Source organism: Alexandromys fortis, unplaced genomic scaffold, assembly GCF_014885135.2.
Source record: "Alexandromys fortis isolate MF-2015 unplaced genomic scaffold, M_Fortis_MF-2015_v1.1 scaffold_27, whole genome shotgun sequence".
In the NCBI taxonomy this organism is placed as follows: domain Eukaryota; kingdom Metazoa; phylum Chordata; class Mammalia; order Rodentia; family Cricetidae; genus Alexandromys; species Alexandromys fortis.
Genome location: NW_026067952.1, coordinates 11,645,695 through 11,664,852, shown reverse-complemented (window position 1 = coordinate 11,664,852; position 19,158 = coordinate 11,645,695). Strand labels below are relative to the sequence as shown.

Sequence of the window (19,158 nt, the reverse complement as noted above, 5' to 3'; positions counted from 1 at the left end):
TAGTTGTGAAATTGGTTAAGAACACAAGTTGTAGAATCAGACATCCTGAGACTGAACCTATGTTCTTCTGTTTAATAGATAAGAAACTTTGGACAAGTCCTTTAAATGACTTTTTGCCCACATCCCACCAATAAGGATAATAGTATCCGTACCTAATTTATGAGGTTTGTGGCAAAGATTAGGCAAGATCACCTCCATAAAGGGCTTGGCATTAAATGCTTGATAGATATCTACAACAATAGTTGTTATTATTTTTTTATTACCAGTACAAATTTTGGAAACATAACCCCTACAAAGTTGATTCCAGGTTGTCCTGGTGTCACAGGCCTCTGAGACAGGGTGAGCCAAGGTTTCCTCTCTCACTTCCACTTCCAACCCCACATGTTTGAGCACTTGGTCCCTAGCTGGGCATGCCTTGACATTTTTGGAGGTTATAGAACCCTTGGGGAGGCGGGGTAGGATCTAGCTGGAGGAAAAGGATCTCTGGAGAATAAGGCTTGAGGTTTAATTACTGACCCTGTCATTCCAGTGTTGTCTCTACTTTCTGATCTGCCCAGGTGTAAGCAAGCTTCCCTGCCATAGCTCAGAGCTGTCCTGTTGTCATGCTGCCCCTGCCTGAGGGACGAGATTCCCTCGAACTGCGAGCCAAATGAAATCCTTTCTGCCTTAAGTTGCATCTTGTCAGGTGTTCTATCAAAGCATTGAGAAAGCAATCACCACATCAGTTAGACAGAGATCAAGCCAGAGTCATGGTTAAGCAATATTCTTTCTTTAATTCCCTTTTGCAAATGGAAGCCCCTGAGCTGATACCCACCCCCACCCCTACCCGACTGCCTGGGAACCTTCAAATGCAAGGCCCCTGCCTCAACCTGGTGGAAGGGGACGATTACCTCTCCCTATGATGGCCTATTTTAAAAAATCCTAGTCACTTAAGAAATGGGTCCAGGTACAGGAGCTGGAAGACAAGGCCTAGGTCAGACCAGTCTGAAGGTGTTGGGGTTGTGAGACCCTTGAGAAGGGTTTGCAAGCACATCCCTAAGCTCAAGGGCAGCATGGCTGTGAGAGGAGAAGAGACAGACAGACAGTCTGACTCCTCAAGGTCCTGCCTGCCTGGTCATGAACACTGACGTCACCATTACCACCAAAAGCCTCCAGTTAGAGAATTTTCCAGTTACTCTGGGATAGGGTTTGCTAAGCATCCCCTCTGGCCCCTGATCTGAGGCATCCGTGGGGTCCCCCTGAGACCAACCCTGGGAGAAAGAGGGACTCTAGGAACATGCAAAGGCGGGGAGCAGAGATCCCGCCCACCCCAATGCTCTACAGGATGGTGGCTCCGGCTGCATCTGGGCTCCGAGGGTCCTTTACACCGATGATGAAGTTGTTGGTTCTCCGACTGCCGTGGACCCAGGATAAGACATCTACCTTCTCCACATGGTGACCCCTGGCTTCCAGGAACTCAATCTCTTCCTCGGTGAACTCACCTGGAAACCATCCCCCCCGGTAAACATGCATTTAGAGCACTGACTCAGGAACCTTATGATTAGATCTGACTCAGTTTGGACTATTTTCCTTCCTTTCTCCCTCCTTTCCTTCCTCCCTCCCTTCCTTCCTTTTTTTCCCCCTTTGAAATAGGGGTCTCATGTAGCCCTGGCTGACCTCAGACTCCCTATGTCCCTACTAGTGGAGATGCCCCTGAACTTCTTCTGATCCTCCTGCCTCTATTACCAGAGTTCTGGAATTCAGGGCAGCACAAGCTTCAGTTTATATGGTACCGGAATAGAGCCTAGGGCCTCATGTACTCTGGGCAAGCACTCTACCAACGGTGCTACATCTATAGTCATATCCGGCCATTTTCTTTGGTTTTGTTTGAGACAGAGTCTCACTGTGTATCTTTTGCTGGTCTGGAAGTTGCCATGTAGACCAGGCTAGCCTTGAACTCACAGAGCTTTGCCTGCTTCTACCACTCAAGTGCTGGGATTAAAGGCATGTGCCACTGCACCTGGTACCCCCTGCTTTTCCCACAAAGTATTCACTATTATTCCCACTGATTGGCTGCAACCCTCTCCTTAATTTAAGGTTTTTTAAAAGCAGGTTGTCTTGTTAGTGATTGCTTCCTAGTGCTTACAGAAGGTCAGCACACTGTAAAACTTAAGTCTATGTTTGCAAGATTATAGTTGCTTCACCTCTGGTTTGAGTTCAGGTTTTCATCATCTCCCGCCTTGGGCCATATCCCACGTGCTTCGCTAGACTTATGTTCTCTCTTTAATCCACCTTCCCTTCCCAAAGCAAATCAGGCCATAAGTCTCTCCCCAGTTGAGTGCTTCTTAACTTAGACCTCAACAAACAGTCTAGTTTATGTCACTTCCCTTGTTCCTTTATAAAGATTTGGTCTCCTTATGTCCCCAGACAGGATGATTTTAAGTGGTTCTTAAGAAAAAGCATTATTATTTATTTACTTATTAATTTTTTTTCAACAGAGTCTGTTATGTAGCTCTGGCTGTCCTGGAACTCACTCTGTAGACCAGGTTGACCTCAAATTCAGAGATCTACCAACCTCTGCTTCCTAAGTGCTAGGATTAAAGATATGCACCCTCTAGCTTGGCCGCTAAAACTCCATATTACTGAATAGTATTAAATCACATCAGAAATCTATTTCCTTTGTGGTTCACTTTTCATCCTTTTGATTATGGCAAGGAGCAAGCTTTAGGCTGGTCTCTAATATTTCCTGAACTCTTTCACAGTGAGAATGATCCTCCAGACCTTCTGTAGATAACACCTAAACATATTTGACTTCTAAATAACTATTCAGGATCTATTTTTTGCAATTGATATCATTTTCCTATTTGTGATTTGGGTTTAAATTCAAACTACACTTAGTTTTAAAAAGGGGGGGCGGGGAAGATGGCTGGAGCGAGAGCTCAGTGGTTAAGAGCATTGGCTGCTTTTTCAAAGGACTCAGGTTCAATCCCAGTACCCACATGACAGCTCACAACGGTCTGTAATTCCAACTCCAGGGGATTCGATACTCTCATACAGACATACATGCAGACAAAATACAAATGCATAAACAAAATAGGTCATTAGAAAAAGGAAGTTCATCTGTAGAGATTATGCACAGTGTGGCATGGAGTTTGTGTAAAGTCACAAAGGGGCTAGGCAAATTCAGAAGTTTGGAAGCAGCTGGCCCTACTGATGCTTTCCCACGCCATTCTTTCTGGGTTCTTCATAGATTGCTCCTCCTGTCCAGAAAGTCATTTATCACTACATGCTGAATTCCCCACCCCTAATCCAGTCAGTCACCACCTCCTCCGTGAAACCTTCCGAAGTCACTTGCTGGTAAATTTTTAACTAGTTTATAGCCACCATGAGCTTCTTTATCTGCAAAATAATGATGATACTGACCGAGCAAAGACTGTCTCCATCAATCCTGGATCCTCTTTGAACTTAGCCGAGTAGATTATAATAAAAACTACCCAAAAGTGCGGTGTTTTCCTATTTATAAAACTAAACCATGTTCAAAATGAAGCTTTTGTTGTTGGGACAACTCTGTCTCTTCACCATAAACTGCTGAGGTCGTGATCTTGTCCCTGCTCTCCTCTCTGATCCTAGCATATCCTCATTCACCTTGATCTCTTTTTATCTCTTAAAAAGCACGAAGCTCAATTCTGCTCCGAGTTCTCTGCACTTGTTCTTCGTCTACAAAGCTCTGCCCCAGTTTCTGGCATGGTAGGGGCTTTCTCATTCTTCAGATCTCGGCTTAGATGTCACCTAAGAGAAGCCTCCCCTGATCCCTGAAGGTCCAGTTACATCATGCTGCTCTGATGCAGTGCCTGAGCTTTCCTTTTGCTAGCTCACATTTCTCTGATTATTTTTCCTTCTGCCTGTAAACGCAGTATCCCTGAAGCTGGGGTGCTACTCGACACATAGTAGGTGTTCGTCATACCCCATGGAATGGAAGCAACAGCTGTTATTTTATAAAGGAGAAAATGAAGTCTCAAGAGTTGAGACATGGATTTCCTAATGTCACAGGAAAGGCCAAGATGTTTCCAATCTCCAGATCTTACAGTAGCCCTACAGGAATTTGTCAGGGGGAACTCCCCAAAACTTTCGCAAAAAGGAAGTTAGTGCTGGTCAAGGCAGGCAAAGCTTTGGGAGAGCCCTTCTCCACCAACCCCTGTACCCATCCCATAGGAATTTGCTCTGCACTCACTGTCCACCTGCAGGAGGTTGGACTGCAGGTCTGGATGGAGGCGTCCTCGGGCCAGGCTGTCACTCAGGTTCCGATTCAATGTCAGGACATTCAGGAGAACCTGTAGGCAGAGGAGAGTTGAAGGAAGGGGCGTGTCTAGCATCATTCTTTTATAGTCTAGCCAGGGGCTTCCTTTTTCCTCTCTGAGAAGGCAGGGTTAACAGATAGGATGATTTAGGGATCAACATGGGTAGCTTAGCTTAATGGTCAGGAGTTGGGTACACTCCAGACCTGAACTTCCTACCCAATGCTACTAACCAAATCAACGTGAGTCAATTTCTTAACTGCCTGAGCTTCAGTTTCCTCCTCTGTAAAACCAGAACAGTCATTTCTGCCCAGAGTTGGAGGAGTTAAAGGGGTCAACACACATAGTGCCCAGCGTCTAGCAAGGACGCTGTGATGTTAGATATTGTTTTCTCCACTTCACAGGTGAGGACACTAAGGATCAGGAGGATAAGGATCAAGTGATTTCCCCGTTATCACACAGCTGGAGATCATTAGCAGCACTTGGGCTGGAACTCAGGGAAGACTAGTTCCGGAGCTGTTAACCCAGTTCTATTATTTTATATTTTACCATGAGGCTTGCGGTTTGTTACATCTTGCTTCTTGGGCGGCTACAAAGCATCTGCCTGACTCCGCCTTCTTTTTCCCTGCATTCATCTTAGTTTTCTCACCTACCTATATTCTGCCCTGCCACAGGCCAAAGCAGCTTCTTTATTAACCAATGGGAATAAAACATATTTATAGCTTACAGAGGGGAATCCCACAGATTTAGCTCATCACCTATCAAAAATATGAGTATTGTGTGTGCCAGGTGCTCAAGGCACTCATGGAACTGTCTTCAGGTATTCTGAAGAGTAGTGCGACCTTCCTTTCAAAATAAGAGTCCACTGAGTGCTGGTGGTCTATTCAGATACAGAGCAGGGGATGATGGGACTTGAGGTTTACAGAACTCGGGCAGCCCAGATGTTATACTACTTCTGAATTCTACGGCCCCGCGATTTCCCGGGAACTTGTGGAGACAGAGATCGTCAGGATCCGATTTTCACTATGAAGGCCAGCCCAGCATACCTGTGCCCGGCACAGGATCCGTTCAATGTGGTACGGCTCGTGATTGCTGGGAAAGTGCTAGAAGACAACCCAGAGACGTGTGGGGTACCTGCAGACCACGTCACAGCATGGCTCCTGACTACAAGACTCCTCACGGAGTAAATCTCACCTGGGTCAGGCCACTGAGGCCTCGGGCGGCTCCGTTGGCCCCCAGAGCGAGGTAGGTCCCGCAGAGGCCCTCTGCTGGTCGGACTACAGTGGGCAGCAGGAAAGAGAGGGGCCGCTTCCCTGGCTGTACCGAGTTCTCCTGTGGCCAGAGGCAGAGATGAAAAGGGAGATGGAGAGTGGAGCGACACGGGGAAGGGACCAGGTTAGCACCATCCCACTTCTCTTCTACACGGTCCACAGATTCAGCTCCTGAAAGATGGGTCCCCTCCTGGCCACAGTGTACTGTAAGACTAGCATGGTAAGAGCGAGTGAGATGTGGAATCGTTGAGTTATGGGGTTGGTATGGATGGAAGGGGAAAAGACAGTCAAGAAAAATAGTAATGGGGACAGTAGACTTCCCATTGGACCATCTCTGTGTTTTTGCCCTATAGCAAGCTTGCCGGAGTAGAAACGCTGGTCTCCAAGTGGACAGTAATATCTAAATTCCTCCTCCTGGCCCCTTTTTAGTATCCAGCCACAGATCTGAATGCCATTAGCCCAGCATTATATAATCTTAGCTCTCTAGTGCTAGAAAGAGCTCAAGCCCTAACTGGGGTCCGTTGTCTCATTGCCCAGAGAGGACGCAGGGCTTTTTCCCTAGTCTTACTAAGATCATGACAGAATGGCTCAAGAACTCCTTAGACCCACCAGCCTTCATGTTCCAGATTTAGCAGGGTTTAATAGATGTTCTTATAGGAAATAGGGGGGAAGAAAGCCCCATGGTGCTGTGTGTCCTACCTAGCCTCAAGGTCCCTGGGAGAGCAGAGAAGCAAGAGCCTACCAGGCTGGGTGCAGAGTGGTTAGCAGTCCTGTTGGGCCAGGAGAAGTCCAGCATCTGGCTGTTGAGTAGGATCCCAGAGGGAGTGATGAGGCCACTACCAAAAGGCCGGTTCAGGGAGCTGGGCAGGTAGAAGTGAGGTTGAGTGAGCTCTGTGGCGCCTTCACCTTTACCCAGCCCCCACCTCCCATCCTGCTTGGAATGATTTCTTGTCACTGGTGTTAACCCTGAGCTGACATACCTGACCATAGCCACAATGAAGTCATCAGGGCCCATGATCAGCACCTGGGCAGCTGTGGGCGCCCCGTCCAGCTCATAGACAGGCAGGAGTGGGGCAGGGGCTGCCTGAGAGTCACTGATGTGGCCCCGGAAGTTGGCAGCCTCCACCTTGCTGCAAAGGGGGTGGTAGAGGAATGAGAACACAGCAGCTTTGATCACATCCCACCTGTCTGTGACGTTCACATGGTTCCTGGGTTAGGTCTGCCTGCTTTGCTGGAATAACAAGCCTACAATGGAAGATGGCCCTGCTCATACGTAGGAAACTCCCTTGGTTAAATCTGCCTGCTTTGCTGGAATAATAATAAGCCTATAATGGTAGATCACACTGCTCACACGTAGGAAACTCCCTTGGTTAAATCTGCCTGCTTTGCTGGAATAATAAGCCTACAATGCACTGCTCACACAAAGAAAACTCCCAGGAGAGAACTACCGAATTGAAGCAACTTATTTAGGTGTTATTCAGCAAGCTACAGTCAGCTTTTTATTTTACTTAATGTTCCAATCAAGTGTCACAGTTATTTGGCTCCTCTCCTTTCTGTGAAAATGCCTGGGGCCCCGTGGATACTCTGAGATACTTGTTTGGATAAACAAGCTTGCCTGATTTGGCCTAATGTTTGTAGTTTGGAGCTAAAGTTCATTTAGAATTTAGTTAGATGGGGCCCATGAGATGGCTCGGTGGGTAAACAAATGTTGCAAAATAGAAAGGACAATGCAGTAATCTCCCTCATCAATCTTAAGTCAACAGGGCATGCAGTTTGCTTCCTTCAAGGCTAGCTGCTTTCCGTGCAAGCCTGACGACTTGAGTTGTCCTCTGACCTCTACACACACAACGGCAAGTATACGGCTCTGCAGGCATTCCCAAATCACACATCATCCCCATTAAATAAATAAAATAAATATTTAAAAACTATTTAGTAAGCCGGGCGGTGGTGGCGCACGCCTTTAATCCCAGCACTCGGGAGGCAGAGGCAGGCGGATCTCTGGGAGTTCGAGGCCAGCTTGGACTACAAGAGCTAGTTCCAGGATAGGAACCAAAAGCTATGGAGAAACCCTGTCTCGAAAATCAAAAAAAAACAAAAACAAAACAAAACAAAAAAAAAAACCTGTTTAGTTAGGAGGTTAGAGGGATGGCTTAGTGGTTAAGAGTGCTGGTTGCTCTTCTAGAGGACCCAGGTTCAATTCCCAGCATCCACATGGCAGTTCACAATTATTTGTAACTCCAGTTCCAGGGAATCTGACATCCTCACACAGACATACATGTAGGCCAAACACTAATGCACATAAAATTAAAATAAATCTAATAAAGCAAAACAAACTGTTTAGTTAGAAGCCAGAAGTGAGCCGGGCGGTGGTGGCACAAGCCCTTTAATCCCAGTACTCGGGAGGCAGAGACAAGGTGGATCTCTGTGGGTTCTAGGTCAGCCTGATCTACGAGGCTGATGACCACACACAGTGAGCTACAGTGCTTTGGGCAGGCAGGAGCTCGATTTTCACCCTTCATCCTTGCTGCTTTGATGCTCTTTAGTTTGCATTGTTCGCATTTTTGCCTTGTTTTGATCAATGATATTAACTTTTGTTTTTTGATACAGGATCTCTCTTTTTAGCCCTGGCTGACCTGGTACTCACTAGGTAGACTAGGTTAGCCTTACATTCAGAGATCCGTCTGCGCCTGCCCCAGAGTGCTGGGGTTAAAAATGCCTGCCCCCACTATATCCAGCACGATATTAATCTTTGTTATAGTGTGTGTGCATTTGTGTTGTGTGAGGGCACGAGTCTGCTGTGGTGAACACATGACGTGATGCACATGTGGAGGTCAGAAAACAATCACGGGCGTCTGTCCTCACTGTTCACTTTGAGGCAGGCTTGCTGCTGTTTGTTTGTTTGTTTGTTTGTTTGTTTTTCCCCACTGTCTATGCCAGGGTGGCTTCTGGGAATTCTAGCCCCACCTCAAGAGGTTACTAGAATTACAGACACCCATGCTGGGTTTTTATATGGGTTCTGGGGGTTAGGTCTCCACACTTGTGCTGAAAGTGATTTTACCCACTGAGCTATTTCCTAGTCTCCATGGCTTTAAATTGACAGATACAATTAGATGTATTTCATACAACGCAGCTCCCATTGTAGCTCAGGTTGACCTACGACCTAGCTCAGTAACTTACTGTAAAGCCCCAGCTGACCTTGAAGTTAGGGCAGTCCTCCTGCCTCATCCTCTTGAATGCTGGAATTATAGACACAAAACACCAGCATATTTTGAGGAGGAGGTACTTACACATGGAAGAATGGTCAGATTTCACTAATTAACAACTGTGATAGTCCATAGTTATCATTTTTGTAGTGAAAATACAGAACTCTTTGTATTATTCAAACTGCAGTAGCTTGTCACTAACTCCAGTCACCAAGCTATGCAAGAGCTTCTCTTGAATTTGTTCCTGCTACTTGCAACTGGGCATCTATCCCTTTCTCTGAAACCTCTGAATCCCCAATCTTTTTGCTTTTAAATTATAAGTTGCTCACAACTGAATCCTTAGAGTGATGCTTGAGTAACAGTACAAATTTACATAAACCATATTTTTGGCTTCTGGTTTTCCTGGAGCTAGACTGTAAGTCAGGTACCATAGCAGTCAAACAATTAATCCATTCTTACCTCTATGGCCAATTAACATAAATAAATTGCATTTACTGCACATTTGCTATGTTGCCAGTTAATGTGCTAAATGCTTTACATGTTTTTCTTTTACTTATTTACAGGTGATTATCATCAAAACCTCACAGAGTGGATACAGATTTGCCAGGGTCCCTGTGAAAACAGACTTAGTGGGTTTAAGTTACTCTCCCAAGTGAGAGTCAGCCAATGGTAAAGTGTAGGTCTAAGGGAGGCAGTCTGACCAGAGCCCAGTCTCACCATGGCGTTTCTGGCAAGGACAGAACCACTCAGAAGCCCCACCCACTCCAGCATCTGCACAGAGACTATTTTGTTGCTCTCAGACTTTCCTTTTCTACCCAAAGTGGAGAGCAGCTGTGTCCGTATGGGTGAGATCCATGCAGGGGACAAAAAGGGCTCATAAGCAGTTGTGACCAACTCACTGTGCAGACAGGGAAGACAATGCAGCCAGAGGCACCTGGTGTCACACCGAGTTAGGGTTCAGCTGAAAGGGACTCGAGACTTCACTAGCTGCTTACCTGATCCCTTCTCCCATATCTACCCCGATTTCTGCAGCCCCCAGGGTCATGTCCCGGGACAAACCTGAGCATGTCATCCATGCTCTCGGTGATGGTAGAATCGTAGACAGGGTCTCCCAGTCTGCTAGCCAGGGCCAATGCAATCTTCAGGGTCTGAAAACACAGCAAGGATGTGGGAAAGGCTGCCAGGCCCCTCCCAGCACCCAAACTCAGGGGATCCTCATGTTTAAGAAAACTTAAAGGTGTTTCAATCCTGCTCCAAGGAGATCCTCCATTTCCCCACTTCTCGTGGTCCCAGATCCAGGTAAGGTGGAGAGTAGGCCTTACCTCCGCTACCCAGTGAAGCGCCTGCTCACGGGACACCAGGCTGGTAAGGTTGAAACCCTCTAGGATGTTGAGAGCACTGATGAGGGCAGGGCCTGTGTGTGGGGGTGGGGGACTGAGAACCAGGTGGCCTGAAAGGATAGGAAACGACCAGATGGCAGGAGAGGAGTCAAGTCATCTTGATCTAGCACATCTTAAACGCACACCCCACCGTTACACACACAGCAATAACCCTTATCAGACGAGGAAACCACTAAGAGGCAACGCTCACATGCTGGTCAGAGGTGGGGCCGAGCTCGAAATCAGGCCCAACCTTCCGCTCCCTCGGCCACAGGAGGAAATTAAGGCTTAAGAGCTGTGCTGTACTCGTGTTGGCAGCAAACATATTAAATCTGTGCTAAGAGTCACATTACAGGTCACTGGCAAAGCAGGGATGGGTGAGCGAATGTCCACAGAATCCTTGTTTGCCATGAATCCTTCAATCCCTCCCACAGGCAAGGACCTGTTCAAGGGCCCTGATGGCGCTTCTCAACCTGAAACTTCTTGGGAGTGGCAGCGTTCCCTTCCTACTCTGTAATTTAGTGGCTGGACAGTAAAAGAATAATCACAACACTGGCGGCATAGAACACTGACATTCAACCTTATTCTAAGGGGGCAGAAACTGAGGCATGAGAAGCAACCGGGCCAGGGCTAGAGGAGATCAAGTGAACCTATAGTACCCAAGGCCCCGGACCACTGAGATAACCCAGTGCAGAGAGGGAGAACAGAAGACCTGGTAGTATTCAGTGCCCACTGTGCCCAAGGCCGCTTCCCATACTATCTCATCAGATCCTCATGGGCACCCTGAGATGTGGACGCCATTACTGTCTCCATTTGAAGGAGGGAACCAAGGCTCAGAGTGGGAAGTCCGAGGAGAGGTACAGCTGAGGCCCTCCTGACTCCAAGGCTATATTCTTTCCTCAACGTCATTTACTACTACCTCTGGTTGAGGAATCAGGAAGACAGGCACCTGGAAATATGAACTCAGAGGAAGCCTCACCCAGGGCTTGCGGGTAACCTGTCCTTCCTAGAGTGGAGAGGACCCAGAACCCAGCACTGGGGTCAGCACATATAAACTGCATTCACGCCACAAGCTTGGCTTTCTAAACTTAGGATTGGTTTCTTGAGTCAGGCAGGTTGTTCCCTTCCCTCCCTAGGCCTCAGTTGTCTTTTACTGTCAGTGAGGGGCAAGTCTGTGATTGTCTTGACAGGTTGATTCTGCCCTTCCATGAACTTGGGTCTGACAAATTCTTCTTAGCAAGCACAGGTCAATGAGAAGGGAGCTAGCAGACAGGGTTGAGGCGATACAGAACCCAAATCAAGAAAACCTCAGCATCTGGGAATGAAACTCAGTAATGGGGAATTTGTCCTCTATTAGAGCCCCAATTCCCAGCACTATAAAAAAAAAAAAAAGCAAATAAATCACAAATCCCCACAAAACAAAAGAAAAGGTCGTGTTTAGAACCCCAAACTTCCAGGTCTTAGCCATTGGCTATATGCCCCCACACCACATCCTTGTCACTTAGGGTAACTGACCCCATGGTTATTTTAGAAGGTGGCTGGCTCTGGCTGCCTAGGGAGTTCATTGCCTCCGTATCTCCTGTGCCATGGAGAGGCGTTTCCAGGCCAAAAAGATGTGGCCAAGGACTGGAAAGCTTCTCCTGAGTGGGGACCCTTAGGAGCTGGGGGAGAGGTCACCTCGGTACACTCCACACACAGGCTTCTCCGTGAGGGCGCTATAGTTGCTAAAGTCCTCTTCAGTTATGACACCCCCTGCATGCTGAGCCTGGAGGGGAGAAAATGTCCATCTGTCACCGTGAGCACGATACATGTCTCATACATGACCATGATGCATGCCCGTGATACATGTCTCAATCACAGACAGATAAGCTGTTTATAGCTTTAGTTCCTTCCACAGTCATCAGCATGTCCTTTAGGGATCCCATCAGCCCAAGGACAAAGGAGGCAGAGGAAATAACACATGCGCAAGAATTATCAAAACTGAAGTTGACATTTCACTATAACCAGTTGAGGATATTCTAGGGATAGGGTATAGCCCCGTGGTAGAGTGCTTGTCTAGTACACTCAAGGCCCTAGATTTGAAACTCAATACAGTCCTCCACCAAATGGTAAGGCTACTACAAAACTCTGAGCTTTGAATAATCCTGGTGGGACTGACCCTATAGAACATAACTGAGCACGCTTTCCTGACCAATCACCAGTCTTGTACAAATCAATGTGCTCATTCCATTCTCAAAGCAATTCATTGTTAATCTTTTAAAAATAATTTAAAATTATTTCATGTATAAAGGTGTTTTGTCAGCATGGTTGTCTGTGCACCACATGCATGTAGTGCCTATGGAGGCCAGAAGAGGGCGTCAGATCCCCCCTTGGAATTAGAGTTACAGATGGTTGTGAGATGCTGAGAAGCAAACCTGGTCCTCTAGAAGAGCAGCCAGTGTTCTTAACCACTGAGCCATTTCTCCAGCCCCATGCCAATTTTAAATTAGTATTACCATTATCAACCGTTATACTTTCTAGTTTGTAAAACTTTTGACTTATCTGCCCTTAGTGAACTGCTCACTGGATTTCTAGGGTAGTATATAGCCACGTGTCTGGCAGATTACTAAAACACAGTACCCGGTACAGAGAATGTCCTTCAAGCCTGAATGACACACCTATGTAATCCCCACAGAGACAACAGAGGTTTAGATAAATGTCCCCAAGGCATAGTACCACTCAACTGCCCTGTGCACACTGTTCTTGAACTTTTCCTTGACAACATTCTCAGAGTTGATGATTACCCTAGACTAAGCCTCTTTGGAGTTGGGGGTATCCTCCTATGTCAATCTCCTCGGTTCTGATGGTTACCAGGGAAGATTCTGGGCCCAGGGGAACTGAGACTAATGCTGAGTTTCCACCAGGCCTGGAAGGAAACAGATCAGCCTCCTATACAGCTGGCGCCAGCCCGGAGAAGCCCAGCTTTCCTCTCAAGACTGAGCATCTCTATCCCTTGTCTATCCTGTCAGTAGTAGGCAATGCTTCTTGCCCTTAATAACCCCTGGTCTCGTTTCTATCACCAGTGGCTAACTGTGTTTATGAAGCACACAGCCAGAAACCATATAGAGGAGAAAAGGGGAGGATGGCATTCCTGCCGCAGGGTCACTGGGCACACCCCACCTTCCACTGTTAACACTCACCTCGACCACCATCTCTAACGTGAGGTTGCCGCCATTGTAGAAGGCAGCAGGGCCAGAGATGCCAAGTATATCCAGTACTTCGGCTAGATCAGGCCGTCGCAGCAGGGAGCCAGGCAAAGGTGGGTGGCCCGATGGCAGGAAAATCTCCAGGAAACGTTCGGATGCGTTGGGAGGCAGCTGCTGGGCCAAGGCATGGGCTGGGGGGAAGTTGAGAGGCCAAGACTGGACTTGATGGCTGAGGTGTGTATGGGTGGGGTGGATGAGGGCTAAGTGACTGGCCCTGAGAGGCCTGTCATAGGAGGGTAGGGATACACATAGGCTCTTCCCAGACCCTCTCACTGGAGGCTGCCTGCGGCTGGGATGGGAAGAAGTCTGAGGAGCAAACTGGAAAAAGAACCCCTTTGCTTGGGGCCCAAATCTCAAAGGCCTCCCCCATTAACCTTGTACCTCCCCCCCCTCGACCTCCAGGCCCCACTGACCTAGATCATGGGTCACGTTGAAGCCATCTTGGGCCACAGCTGCTGCGAAGGCCAGGACTTGGGACCAGGGCAGCCTGAGGGGGCCGGAGAGCAGGGGGTGGAGGAGGTCCTGGGGGGAGGAGGAGGGGTCCTGGGGGAAGGGGGATTCCTGGGAAGGAGAATCCTGGCAAGGGAAGGGGATATTAGGAAGGGGAGTTGGGAAGGGAAGAATCCAGGAGGACAGGAGAAGGCCACCCAAAGAGGGATATAGGCAGAGGCCCCTGGTCCCCAGGGGAGAGTCTTTACCTGCCATAGAGCTGATGAGCTTCATGTAGCCCTTTCACCATTCCGGGGACCCCCACCAAGAGCCCAGGCTGGGCGAGGCGGGCAGGCGAGGGAGAGAGGAGACCAGGTCACTGGAAGGGGGGGGCTGGGCTGAACTCCGCAGAGCCCCAAGCCAGGAATGGCTGGCACAGGGGAGAGACACAGGCCAAGGATCCCAAGAGAGGGCCAAGCTTTCCCCATGGAGTACCTCTCCCTCATCCCTGATTTTTTTATATGCCAATGCAGAAAGGTCTTTGACTCCCATAGTTGAGGGATTTAATAAGTTAAGCAAACCCTTTCAAGAGGCAGGACAGAAACAATCTGAGTAAATCTGTTCACATTGGATAATGGGACCCTTATCTTTTTATATGAGGGACAAAGGACCTCAGTTTTGTCAGTTCATTTTCATGCCACCACCATTTGAGCTGTGATACTCAGGGGTGTGTTTGGGTTTTTCCATAGCACTAAACACCTGCTTTCTCAAGTTACCCTGCTTCCTCCTTTGCTCTCAACAAATAGTGAGTTTGCCTCTAGCGTTTTTCTCCCAGTATAACACAGCCTGGGAAAATTACAGTCATCAGGCTTAGCGTGAGATAGCTGAGGGTTTTGCTTGTTTGCTGTTCTTTTGGAGTTTTTGTTTGTTTGTTTGTTTTTGCTTTTTTAAGACAGTTTCTCTTTGTAGCCCTGGTTGTCCTGGAGCTCACTCTGTAGACCAGGCTGGCCTCCAACTCAGAGATCTGCCTGCGTCTGCCTCCCAAGCGCTGGGATTAAAAGCATGCGCCACCACTGCCCTGTAGAGATAGATGAGTCTTGAGGCAACAACTGAGTGGTATCTTGGGTACTCAAAGGCGTCCTTCTACTCTCTTCCAGACAGACAAGACTGCCGGGGAAGTAAGATGTTGTGGTGTTATCTGTTACTAGTCATCTAAATCTTTTTGTCCATTTTATTTCAATTTTAAGATTATATTTATTTAATTAGCTTGTGTGTATGAGAACGTGCATATACCATGGTGTGTGTGTGTGTGTGTGTAGAGCAGAGGACAACTTGTAGGAACAGGTCCTCTCCTACTGTGTGGGACATGGAGATCGAACTTAGTGGCAGATGCCATCACTCTCGTTGGTCCTTGTTTATTATTCTAGGTGGGGGCGGGCAAGCTGCCGCCATTAGATGGCCTAAGAGCATTTTGCTCAACTCATTTTGCCACCCACACAGTAAATATGCAACAAATCAAGGCTCAGGTTGGCAGAAGGGAATGTAGGGAGGCCGCTAACCCTCTCCTTGGGCCCTCTCTTCTCACCAGGGTGCTCACCTTGGTATCCCAGGACCTCTGCAGGGCCTCTTCCCGGAGGGCCCCTGGTGCGGACTCCCGGAAATCGATCAGGTGGCTCTCATTCCGTCGGATATCATGAACCAGCATCACACCCCCACTGGGAAAGACACAGACAGTGGAAAGCGATGAGAACATGGCGCCCTTCTCAAAGATTAAACTACCAGACCCTTAATCCTCTGTGGTGAGGCTGTTTGTCACATTGGGTCAGATGCTGGAGCCCCCTCCCCAGCAGGAATTCAGAAACTCAGCCATCCTATAAGGGTAAAGTAAAATCAAGGGGGTAGGAGACCCAGGTTACTGGAGACTTTAATCCCTGATTAAGAAAAATACAGAGACTGGGGGAACAGGTTGTTCTGTCCCCTCCCTAGACCAGAGCTGGACCCCTGCCAGCTTCCTGCACCTGCCTGCTTGGTATACTCTCCCTTTCCCCTAGGACTGGATTATGTAAGGATAAACCACGCAGAGCCAAAAGGGGAATTTTGTTGGTAGAGCCTGGAGGATTGGTCCTACCAAGAGAATGATTTTTGTCAGCTTGTTCCTTTTTTGTGGCATATTTACATCTGAGATGGGGGTGGCAAAGTTAAATACGTGCAGCCAAGTAACAAAATAAGGAAGGCAGAGGAGACAAATGACATCAAAGTGGCCAGTACCCTGACCGGTCATAGGAAGCACTCTGCTGAGCTCCAGATAACTGTAGCCACATGGGAATGTGGGCTCCATGTTACCAGATCTCCTGATTGTTCCAGAGAGGTTAGCAATCTGGACTTTTAGGAAAACTATCGACATTTTAACAATAGCAAACATTAAAAAAATTTTTTTTAAATGAGAAACTCAAACCATTCTAGGTGCTGGGTCTGGCTTTTGATTGGCCAGTTTCCAACCTTGGTTTTAAGAGCTCCAAGCCTGGGGTGTATTTTCTGTGGACAGAGTCACGGGAATTTGTGAACCTAAAAGTTGGAGCATCATCACAGCTTCAATCCATGCCCCACTGCTCCCTGTGTAGCCCGTTTTATACATCACAACATTGCTCTCCTGGTGGAAAACCATGACTGCTTCTGATCACGCCTCCATTTCTCCCATATGCTACTGCGATCCTGACTCCATTCAGGGAGAAAAAAAGAGTGAAATTGGGTATTGAAAGAGAAAACGCAAAGAGGATAGGCCTACCTTTGCCTCAAGTTCAAACCAAAAGAAACCTGCAGCCAGGCCACAGGAAATAGGCCTGAGGGACCCAGGCCTCCACCCGGTCCTTACCCAGCTCCTTACCCGCCCAGGCCAGAACTGTGTGGAGCCACGATCCCCAAACACAAGGCTGCGGCCACAGCTGCATCCACGGAAGAGCCTTGTTTACTGAGCACCTCCATGCCCAGCGCTGTACAACGGGAGGCATCCGTCACCACAGCACCCTGCTGGAAGATCTAGGAGGCAAGAGAAGAGTGGGCTAGTAGGGCCCTCTACCACCCACAAGTACTTCCATTAACCTAGAACCTCGACCTTCATGTCCTTGGATTCTTAGAGTCATTTCCTTTGGGAGCCTTCCTCTCTTCCCATTTCCTAGCAGGCTCCCACTACCCTGCTACTCAATTCCCATCACCTTCTCAAGCTTTTCCTCACTTCCTCCTCCCAAGTTCCCTTCTGCCCATCTGCGGTCCTCACCTGGGGGTCCCCGAAGTAGATCTGCATGACCAGCGCCACAGTCACACCCGTGGCAAAAGTGAGGCAGGCGGTGACGATGACCGTGAGCCCATCCTGGCGGCAGGAGCACTCGGCCGCTGCAGCTGAGAATGGGTCCTTGCGTGTCTCCCGTAGTGGTGACCCGTCCTGGCTGCCCATCTCGGATGAGGACGAAGGCAGCCGCTGTAGCCGGGCGGACTTCAGGAAGGAGTCCGGGTCTGTGGGGCAGCTGGGTATCGGTCTGGCAGCCCACTACCTGGCCCTGCAGTCCTCAGGGTGAGGCGTTCCACACGCCCCCGTGCCCCGCCCATCATACAAATCCCACCGCCCCGCACCGCCCAGTTTTCCTCTACTCCAACATACCTTAGGGCCCCGGGGGAAGCCAGTTTTCAGGTGAAAAAAAGACCTCAAACTGGCCAGCTGAAAGGTTGGATTCCTGCCTCTGGCAAATACCCATGAGACTGGTACCCGGGTGTGAGGGTGTTCAGCCTCCCCTGGAAACCTTATCCTGTCTTAGTTGGGTAACAAAGCCTCCAGCACAAGGGGCAACTACCAAGCCAACTTCCTTGGCTTCCTGCCTTGCTCCACGCACCCATTCATTCAATAGCTACAACAGATAATTGCCACGTTCGCTTTCTCAGGCCGATGGAGGAAAAGAAGGTAAACAAGTACACAAGTTGTGGCAGAGGTTATACAAAGCATGAGGGGCTGGGGAGCGGGCTCAGTGTTAAGGTCTCTGCAAGCATGAGGACCTGATTTCAATTCCCTAGCTCCCAAAGAAAATGTGCCTAACACCATGGCGGGGCAGAGGCTGAGCCTGAGAGTTAGCTTCCCAAGGACAACTTCTGGTTCAGTGAGAGACTGTATCAAGGCAATAAGAGCAATGAGGATCTATATTCACAGTTCTACTGTGGCCTCCACACATGATCCCATGATACACACACACACACACACACACACACACACACACACACCCTAGAGCATATGATGAAATGTTAAAAAGGAATGAGGACCTGCTTCCCGGGGAAATCAGGGAAGGGCCTCCCGAGGAAATAATTTTGGGCAGAGAATGAAGGGACGAGAAAAGGCTGCCACTGACAGAGAACAAGGAGCTCATGTGTAGAATGTTCTAGGAAGAGAGAGCAGCAGGTTCAAAGGCCCTAATGCAGGAACGAGTTTGACGTTTGAAAGAAATAACTAAGGTCAGGTAGTTCTGGTGTGGCAGCAAAAGAGGGGGCGGGAAATCAAGCCGGATGGCGCTAGTCCTATGGACCTGAGAACTTGGACTTGACCTGTTAGAGGCCACCTAGAGAGTTGTAAGACTGTGAAGCCATCTATAGCAAGGCGGGAAATCCAGTAGAGATAGAGGGGAAAAGAAAGGTGGAGTCAGACAGATGCCATGTAGCTGCCAAAGGAGAAAGACACCAAAACCTTACCGGTAAGCCACAACCTCATGGCAACACACAGATTAATAGAAAAACGTTAATGTAGAATATAAGAGCTAGGTAGAAATATGCCTAAGTTGTTGGCCAAGCAGTGTTGTAATTAATATAGTTTCTGGGGGATTATTCGGGTCTGGGTGGCCGGGAAATGAAGACACAGTCTCTGTTTACAATCTGTGGTGGTTTGAATAAGAATGGCCCCCATTGGCTCATATGTTTGAATGCTTAGTCATCAGGGAATGGCCCAATTTGAAAGGATTAGGTGTGGCCTTGGAAGTGTGTCACTGAGGGTGGGTTTTGAGGTTTCAAAAACCCATGCCAGGCCCAGTGTCATGAGACCTGTGGATGCAGATGTAGAACTCTAGTTACTTTTCCAGCACTACATCTGCCTATATGCTGCCATGCTTCCTGCCAGGATGATAATGGACTAACCCTCTCAAACTGTAAGCAAGCAACAATTAAATGCTTTCTTTTATAATAGTTGCCATGGTCCAGAAGGATCTCTGTGGGTCTGAGGGCAGCCTGGTCTACAGAGCGAGGTCCAGAACAGCCAGACAGCCAGAGCTGTTACACAGAGAAACCCTGTCTCAAAAAAAAAAAAAAAAAAAAAAAAAAAAAAAAGA

General features: G+C 48.2%; 1 protein-coding gene across 3 annotated transcripts in view; it reads right to left on the bottom strand.

Annotated features, from left to right (window-relative positions):
• Positions 1 to 314: 314 nt before the first annotated feature.
• The window catches only part of Ggt7 (gamma-glutamyltransferase 7), a 27,551-nt gene continuing 8,707 nt past the window's right edge, over positions 315 to 19,158 (bottom strand). The window contains exons 3-16 of one of the 3 annotated variants that reach the window (XM_050151267.1): positions 17,076 to 17,311; positions 16,686 to 16,837; positions 15,399 to 15,516; positions 14,071 to 14,138; positions 13,786 to 13,859; positions 13,307 to 13,503; positions 11,805 to 11,892; positions 10,071 to 10,198; positions 9,808 to 9,896; positions 6,526 to 6,675; positions 6,288 to 6,405; positions 5,469 to 5,606; positions 4,211 to 4,310; positions 315 to 1,481 (exon numbers count right to left, since the gene is read on the bottom strand). In XM_050151267.1, coding sequence (XP_050007224.1) covers positions 1,318 to 1,481; positions 4,211 to 4,310; positions 5,469 to 5,606; positions 6,288 to 6,405; positions 6,526 to 6,675; positions 9,808 to 9,896; positions 10,071 to 10,198; positions 11,805 to 11,892; positions 13,307 to 13,503; positions 13,786 to 13,859; positions 14,071 to 14,138; positions 15,399 to 15,516; positions 16,686 to 16,837; positions 17,076 to 17,311 — 1,820 coding nt within the window. In that variant the 3' untranslated portion in view covers positions 315 to 1,317. Of the gene's footprint in view, positions 1,482 to 4,210; positions 4,311 to 5,468; positions 5,607 to 6,287; positions 6,406 to 6,525; positions 6,676 to 9,807; positions 9,897 to 10,070; positions 10,199 to 11,804; positions 11,893 to 13,306; positions 13,504 to 13,785; positions 13,860 to 14,070; positions 14,232 to 15,398; positions 15,517 to 16,685; positions 16,838 to 17,075; positions 17,312 to 19,158 lie in introns of those variants that run through there. The other 2 variants (XM_050151268.1, XM_050151269.1) reach the window with 2 other exon arrangements.